The sequence below is a fragment of the Arachis ipaensis genome, chromosome B04 (genome assembly GCF_000816755.2).
Source record: "Arachis ipaensis cultivar K30076 chromosome B04, Araip1.1, whole genome shotgun sequence".
Taxonomy (NCBI): domain Eukaryota; kingdom Viridiplantae; phylum Streptophyta; class Magnoliopsida; order Fabales; family Fabaceae; genus Arachis; species Arachis ipaensis.
In genome coordinates, this window is record NC_029788.2 from 13,133,666 (window position 1) to 13,142,339 (window position 8,674).

Consider the following 8,674-nt stretch of genomic DNA (forward strand, 5'->3'; position numbering starts at 1 on the left):
TAAATCTAATAAAAATATCATATAAATTTTTTTGCTGCCACTTCAAAATGAAACTCTTGCTAATTAACGTAAAATTTAGCTTATCTTTTAAAAAAATAGAACAACATTGTGTATAATTCATTGTAATGTTAATTTGGTGTGTTTTCTGTAACATGGATATTAATCTTTTTTAGTTTTAATTAAAAAATTTGACCCTTAAATTTAAAAAATAATAAAATTGTTAAAGAAATCTAACTCTCAAATTTTATAAAGGCAAAAATTTAAAATTTAGTAGAACATAAATCGAAGAATCAGATTTGTGTTTAAATTTAGTAAAACACAAATTTGAAGGTAAATTTGCATATTCAGAAAATATAAAATCCAAAACAATTTTTTATCCTAAAATCTGATAGTTTGATTTGTTAATATCTGATAGTTTGATTTTTTTATTTTGGTCGAATAGTTTAGATAGGTATATATTTTTTGTCATAAGTATAGTCATACTTATCTTCTCCTTTTTGGTATTAACAACTTTTCTTTTTTCAAATGATTGGAGAATCTCTAATCTTAGGTATCATCATATAACACACGCACGCACTCCTCATACACTTATCATACGTTGTAGTAATAGCTAGGAGATTTTTTAATCAGTTGTAACCGGTGAGACTCGAATTCGAGACCTCTAGATGAGGAAGGAGAGATTATACCATTTAACACTACAAGGTTTTTATTTATTTGTGGCAGTTTTTTCTCTTATTTGTGGAGGTTTATAACCCCCACCAAATGGTTTGTGGAGGTTTCTAAAACCTCCAAAATTTGAGGTGCCACGAGGTCTTTTGTGGGGGGTTTTTAAAAACCTCCACAATCTATTCAGCGGGGTTTTGTGCGTGTTTATTGGGGTTTTATATTAAATTTTTGTGGCAGTTCTTGGTCAATGTTTGTGGCGGTTCAAAACCCCCACAAAAAGACTTTTCTATTTTAAAAATAACAACTATTTTGTGGAGGTTTCAAACCTTCACAAACCTGTCTATAATTTTTAAAAATTAATTTACATTATTGTTACACTACTGATCATTTATTATTAAAAAGAAACATTTAAACAAGACATTAAAAATGTAGAAAAAAATTAAAATAAAAAATTACTTTAAAACAAAATATAGTACACTACCATCATTTTTCAATCACATTAATTACAACTACAAATGAATAGTATATTTATACCACTAAAATCTAACAGCAACTCAAATAAACCTATTCCAAAAATAAAGCCGTCCAAATGTTTTGTAACATCAAAGACAGTCTAAACAGCACAATGAGAAAATGAGTTACTAAGCCATTGAATTAATAACATGCTAGTGGTTAACATGTGAACATATGCAAGGAAAACATCTCTATTCTTGGTGAAAATGAGTCAGAACCAATCTTCATTTCACTAAACATGACTGTTAAATATATTAACAAGGCCAATTGATATACGTACAAAGCTTCACTACAATATTGATGCATCTCCAGCATCTGCCAATCAAGAAAATGAAACTCTTTCAAGATTTTAATACTCAATTACAAGAGAATACAACCCTGAAAAAAAGACAGAGGCACACTGCAAACCTTTTCCAGAAACGATGACAACAGGTGCTGCTTTGCAGTGGTGGAAGCAGTACTCTCCAACACTTTCCTGTAGCACACTGAACAAAGAAGAAACACACTCTTGCATCAGAAATTCAGAACAGTATTAGATAACTGCAGAGGGAATGGAGAGGCAAACCTTTGAATTAAGCTTCTGCCTCTTGATCCCAGAACTACAGCCATATGTTTGATCCTCTCTGCTTCCCTGCAAATTACTTTCCCTGCATCACCTTCCACAATACGAGCCACTGTCTTCACCTGCATATAACATAACAAGGATTATTAACTAGGTACTATTGGATCGGAATGTCCACGGTATATTTGAAGTTCATGCCTAGCAAAATCTAGGTGTAACAGAAAACAAAAAGATGTATATTGGCTATAATAAAACATGCACAGCTTTACCTGAAGCAAATACATATCGCGTGCCAATGCAACATCTTCAGGGAAAAATGCATGACCCTCTATGCGAACTACCTCCAAGAACTGCACGAATTAAAGTAAGCAGTAAATTAGCACACAATAATATACTATGTTCCATTATAGGAATAATACTAATTAAGATTAAGATTATAACAAAGTTAAGATTAATACCTCCTCATGCTCAATAGTATGAGCAAGTGGTAAAATGACCTGGGTGCTTGGGAAACCACCAGGTCTTGCACAAGGAACAGCATAAGGAGTAGCCTTAAGACATGCAGCAGAGTATGCATCAACACCATAATCAGCCCACTCAGACTGATGCTCCCTCAAGAATCGAACAAGCAAAGCCGGAGGAACATTCTGCAAAACACCATTATTAAAAGCAGTTCAAGAATATTACTTTTGTACCATAGGTGATCATGAAATTTGTTTGCTTCATTAAGTACCTGCAACAGCATGGATGCCTTGGCACACAGAACCCAACCTCCAAAAGCTGGGAACATTGATGAATTGTACCGGGACCCCAAAAATTTGTTGGGAGATGAGTTTATAGCTATAGTCACATCTTCTACCCCATCATTGCCTAGCAGTGACCAACCATCCTCCACAAACCCATTAACAGCATCATTGAACCCCCTAAGAAGTTTAATTTCAATTAATTATACAGTAATTAAAAAGACTCAAATTTTATCTAGAATGTTACAATTAAACACCGAATGTACATCAAGTCAATAATTCAAATGTACAGCTATGAATAGATTCTTGACAGAATAAAAAGGCTGCGCCATACCGGCAGAGTCTCTGGCTAAATGTCCTCAACACAGTAGGCTGGCGTCCGCCACCATACTGAATTTCTCTGCTAGATTCTTGTGCAATCTGTCTTATATGTTGCAGGGCCTGCAAGGAATTTTTTTAGGTTCATTACCTCATTTATGCATGGCTGGATGAGTAAGATATAGTGGTATGTGTGTGGCAAGATAACTTACTACAATGGTCAATTTCTGGGCCAAGATTTTTGAAGTTTATGCCTAGCAATGAAAGAAAGTATAAAGGAATCACCTAATAAATAATAACTTGGTTCCGTAGAGTAACAAAGGAGTGCAGAAATTTATGCCAAATTATATGGCAGGTCCATAAAAGATTTCAGGAGCATAGAAGCTTGTATGTTCTATATGAAGTATACTCTAAAATTTATCTTCAGTAGATAAAGGTCTATATAGTTGAATCTATCATGACAGTTATGAGTACAAGAATTTGACATAAAAGTAGAAAACACCATCATTAAAAACAAATTCACCTCCAAAGACAAAGCAAAACAAATCCATAAAAATAATCTTTATTTGAATGCTCTCTCTATAGTACGATAATTTTCCTTTGGACTTTTCACTGAATGAGAGAATCCTTCCTTTATCATCTATCTTCATTAGACTAAAATCAGTGGTACCAAAAAATTTTTGCTTCTTTTGCTCTGCATATTCAACAGAAACATAATATATTACTCTAGCATAAAAATCACAAACTTCATTGATTCACTACAAAAGGAAAATGATTGCGTGTGAATGGCTAATGCTAGCAATTTTCTGGTATTACACCAAATTTATTATCATTACATCAAAATCCTAAGCAACTTCTTACACCAGATTTAGAACTTGAGATCTTTACACTAGTTTTGCATATTAATTAATTGATTAATCAGAAATAAATAACAAGTAGATCTTTAACACCTAATTCATACCTAAAAATTGAATAATTACAATTCTCTTGTAAGCTAATCTGTTACAACAAGCAAACTCTTCCAACCTGAATCAATAAAAGAAATTACCAAATCGTGAGAAGAATTAGACCAACAGTTCGCATAGCAGTTAAAAAATAATTCAAATAAAGCAAGCAGAGGATTTCAATTATCTTCAATTTAAACGTGTTGTAATGACTCTTCAATTCAAACAAAATGCATACACTATCAATGCAATCAAAGGAAGACTTGTCTAAAAGAGTATATACTGACCTGCCTAAGGAGTACATGTCTTACACAGAATCAATGTAGTCCTTGACTGGTTGCCCTGAGGAAATCATGTACCCGTCCTTGAACTTCATGGATTTAGCACTGAGCCCTCAACTTGCCACTAACAATGACCTGCGCAGAATCAAAATATTATCGCAACCTAAGCATAGCAACAAGGAAACCTAAAATCAGATGCTATCAAGAACAAACCTCACATCCCTTGGCGCCATTTTCCATAACAAACCTCAAAACACCATAGCAGGCCCTGCAAAAGTAGTTTTAGAAATAAATTTCATATTATTTAGTGGTACAGATAAACAGCAAGGAAAGTATCCTATTCATTAGAAGAATGCGCATACAGCAACCTGACTAACACCAGCCCCTAACATCTAAAAAAAATGAAGATCCAAATAAATACAAAACATAATTCATTCAAAAAATAAAATAAAATTTACAATGTAACAAACCAATCAGAGCAATATAATGACATAGCAAAAGAAGCAGTAGCTAAAGAGTTAATATTAAAAGATTTATCCCCCCAGCATTACAACATGAATATAATAGAATCTCATGAATATAGATGATATGGAGATTTAGTGATCTTCCGACACAAACTTGGTGGAGTAAGCACCAAATTTGCTTTAAAGATGACAAAGCACGCTATTCTACAATCACCAAATCAAACCAGAGAAATCTGAGAAAGCAGCCACAAATTTGCAAGTCATGCTAAATGGAGCATAAATCATTTTAACTTTTCAATATCAAGCAAATCTAAGTTTAAGTTGGAATTCATACTCCCCTTTTTCTTGTTATATTCTTTGGAGTATGAAACCTCAAAATTTGATTTCTCAATAAGACTGAAAGCTCAATTGTCAAAAAGTTCATACAAATAAAGATCCTAGTTCAGTTCATGGAAACCTTTACAAAGTAGGAACAAATCCTCACCTCAGTGACTCAGAACGACATGAGAATTAGTTCCATAAGATTTGATAGCTTCGATCACACTATCGCAGCTTCAATCGAAGCTTCCAGAGACTCCCGCTCGCTCACCTTCTAGATCTGCTCCGCCAGTGCCACCGCGTTCGCATCGAAACTGCGCTCTGAGTTCTTCAAGCCACCGGAGCAAAAGTAGAACCAGCGGAAGAACCTGCCGGGGAAGACGACGCAGAAGCAGAGGAGAGGCTCCACGATCACCTTGTCCCTCATTCATAACTCCAGCGGTGACGTGTCGACGAAGGAGACAATAACGGCAACAATGGCAGAGATGAATGGTGGCGGCGGTGGCGGCAACGGTGGCGGTGGCGATGGCGGTGGCGGTGGATTGTAGGGTTTCGATCTCACTCTCCTTCGTTTTCTCCCTCTCAAAGCCCTGTTTGATTTTTTTTTGTATGGGCTAAGTGAATATTTGTTTGGTTTGGCTTGTTTTTTAATTAATTGAATTAAGAGTATTATAATAGTGGGAGTTTTTATTAATTATTTAGGGAGTTTTATAATTTGTCACAAATAAAATATATTATGGAGGTTTTTAGTAACTCCCATTAAAAAACTACCACAAACAAATATAAATTTTGTAGTGTAAGCTATAGTTCATTGGCCAGTATTAACAACTTTTTTGGGTCAGGTACCCGGGCCAAAACTAGCCCAGACCCAAAGTAGAATATCCAAGTCCCAACCCGACCCGCAACCCGACCCAAAATTTAAACCTGGGATTTCCTCTTAACCTTGCGCAAGAGACCAAAATCTATACCCTTCATTGCAGCGGCTTTCCTCTGCTACCACGACTAGATGACCGGTAGACCTTTGGCGAGGTGGACGGAAGCATCTTCAAAACTCGAATCCCTAAATCAATGGACACGACCAGAAGATTCTCCCTCTCCCAGATGCGCCTGATTCGTCTCTCCTTGCTCGTGTGTGCTGCTATCGACGCATGCATCTCCACCGTCCTGTTCTGCATCTCCTAGCTACTTGGATGATCTTCTACAAGGTTCCTACACCTTCCACTGGATCCTTGCTACTCTCCGATGATGAAATCGAAGCAAGGATGCCACCGTCACTCTCCTCGCCTGCCACGCCAGTGACGGCATATTAAGGCCACTCTAGCATCAGGTTTCGGAGCAGATTCACCCCTTGAATCTTGCTGCTATAATAACAGAGAACGTCATCACCGAAAGCCGCCGAAGAGAAAGCTGTCGGAGAAACGTTAGCCGCTGGAAACTTTGCCACAACGCTGCTTCACCGTTGTTGCCCCTTATACAACTATATCTTCCATGACAATGGTGACCATGTCTCTGTCGCGCCAGTACAACCGTCCTGTATGTGAGTTCGTCGATGAAGAAGGAACTTTTGGTAATCATGGTTGGAGCTTCTCAGGTTGGTGATCTAATTGATGGGCCTTCATTACTCTATAACTTGCCTTTACTATTCTTCAAATTAAATCCTCTCTTTGGTTCACATGCTACCCCTCTGATTTGGTAAAGTAGCAGCACAACCAAGTCTGTTTTGGGGTAGGCTTATAGCTTGCTCAACATGCTCTGACTCTCGCTTCACTTCTCACAATACTTATAATTTCCGATTTGGGGGGGGGGTTAAATCTTCATTGGTTTCCTAAGCTTTCCATCGATGTCCTGGCTGCGATCTCATGAGCTAATTTGTTTTCTTCTTTCGGCGTCTAGGTGAACCCTGTATCCTGCAAATCATTCAAAAGCATGAAAATATCTTTGAGAATTGCATCAATTTTCCAAATTTTTCCTTTTGATTTTACTGCTTGAACAAGAACTAAGGTATCTGATTCTATATTAGTCTTTCCAAGCATTAAATTTTTTTCAGAATGATAGCTTCTCTGAGTGCAGTAGCCTCTGCTATTAGGCTTGATTTGGCTTTGAAACTTGATGTAGATCCTGTAATGATGCTTCCCATGTTATCTCTAATTATTGCAACTGAAGCTGCTTCCCCCCATTTCTCTACAAAATAACGCATCAACATTTATTTTTAGCCATTCTTTTGGTGGAGGCCTCCAAGTAATTTGATTTCCTCTTCTATTATTCTTATGTTTTTGTATTTCTTGCTGTGTGTCTCTGGTTTGTCTAAAATCTGCCTCTATTCTTTTCGCCATGATTATAGTTGCTTTAGGATTGACTTCATTGTTTTGAAAAACAAAATGGTTTCTGGATTTCCACACAGCCCAGCATAGGAAACCTAAATTGGCTATTTCTTTCTCTACCCGCCTTTCACCTCTAACTCTAAAATTTTTGAATCATTCCTAGGAACCATTCTCCAAAATAGGATATCGAGATTGGTGTTGGTATGCATTGAATTTGTGAGCCGAACCAAACTGCTCTGGTCCAAGGACATAATAAAAGAGCATGTTCCATTGTCTCCTCTGCCCCTAAACATATCCTACAGTTAAGATTTTTTGCAATCTTTCTTTTAGTCAGATTGGAATTGGCTACTATTATATTTTGTGCTGCCTTCCAGAAAAAAAAACTTTATTTTTTTATGAAACGTGCATTCTCCAAATCTCTTTCCAAAGAGCTTTAAGATATGTGCTAGTTGACGCCTTCTCTCTCTCTTCCTTTCTTTTCTCCTATTTTGCTGCATAGTACCCTATCTTGACTGTATAATCTCCATCCATCTTATAAGGTCAAATTAAGCTATCCTTCTTATTCACTAAGCTGACAGGTGTTCTTAGTATTCTTTCAGTAGATAAGTAATTTGAAAAAAGGGTGTAAAATTTATTAGCATCCCATCCTTAATCTTCAACTAACAACTCTTTAACTTTCATTCTTTTCGCATTCTCTAGTGCTTCCAATATGTGTTTTTCTTCAACCCAATTGTCCCTCCAAACCTCTACTTCAAATCCATCTCTAATGCTCCAGCTTCTTTTTCGTCTAAGAAAATTCCTACCTTCTAAAATGCTTCTCCAGACCCATGATGCACCTCTATGTGCTCTAACTTTCCAGAAATTGTTATTGGAGAAGTATACTGCCTTTAAGATTCTCACCCATATGGCTTCTGGGTTAGTTAATATCCTCCAAGCTTGTTTTGCTAAATGGGCTAGATTTTATAGTTCAAAGTCTTTAAATTCTAAGTCCCCATTCTCTTTGCTCCTTGAAATTTTTGCCCAACTATTCTAATGAATACCACTCTCTTTTTCTGAGGATGCCCACCAAAATTTTGCCACTCTCGCACTATGCCTCCTACAGAAGTTTTTAGGAAATTTCACAACATTCATGGATATAAGCGAGAATCGCTTGAATCACTGATTTTATAAGAACCTCTTTTCTAATTTAGTTCAACAATTTCTCCTTCCATCCCTCTATTTTGTTAATAACCTTCTTCTTCAACCATTCTAATGATTTGTTCTTTAATCTTCCCCATCTGGCTGGTAATCCAAGACACTTTCCAAGGTTCTTCCAAGCTGCCATTCCTAAGATCTCCTCTATAGTTTGAATAGGAATAAGACTTCCAAAAGAAATACTTAATTTCTCCAAATTTGTACATTGACTCGAGACTTTAGTGTATTGATTAAGGACTTGAATAATCTGATAAACCTCCTCTTCCTTAGCTTCAGCAAAAATAATGCAATCATCAGCAAAAAAGTGTGTTATAAGTAGGGGTGGCAAGTGGGGAAGCCCACCCCGCCCC

At 36.5% G+C, this 8,674-nt stretch overlaps 1 protein-coding gene across 2 annotated transcripts; it reads right to left on the reverse strand.

Annotated features, from left to right (window-relative positions):
* On the reverse strand, positions 1,292-5,322 carry LOC107637590 (homeobox-leucine zipper protein ATHB-14-like). Of its 2 annotated transcripts, XM_021120792.1 has the most exons (12): positions 4,976-5,322; positions 4,241-4,295; positions 4,034-4,162; positions 3,764-3,828; positions 3,015-3,056; positions 2,819-2,925; positions 2,475-2,664; positions 2,200-2,388; positions 2,011-2,091; positions 1,745-1,863; positions 1,588-1,664; positions 1,292-1,494 (listed from the first exon to the last, which is right to left on the reverse strand). In XM_021120792.1, the coding sequence occupies exons 7-12, from the start codon at positions 2,529-2,531 to the stop codon at positions 1,469-1,471; spliced, it is 549 nt and encodes a 182-aa protein (XP_020976451.1). In that variant the 5' UTR covers positions 2,532-2,664; positions 2,819-2,925; positions 3,015-3,056; positions 3,764-3,828; positions 4,034-4,162; positions 4,241-4,295; positions 4,976-5,322; the 3' UTR covers positions 1,292-1,468. The 2 variants fall into 2 exon arrangements, with proteins under 2 accessions (XP_020976451.1, XP_016196476.2); XM_016340990.2 differs by lacking the exon at positions 3,015-3,056.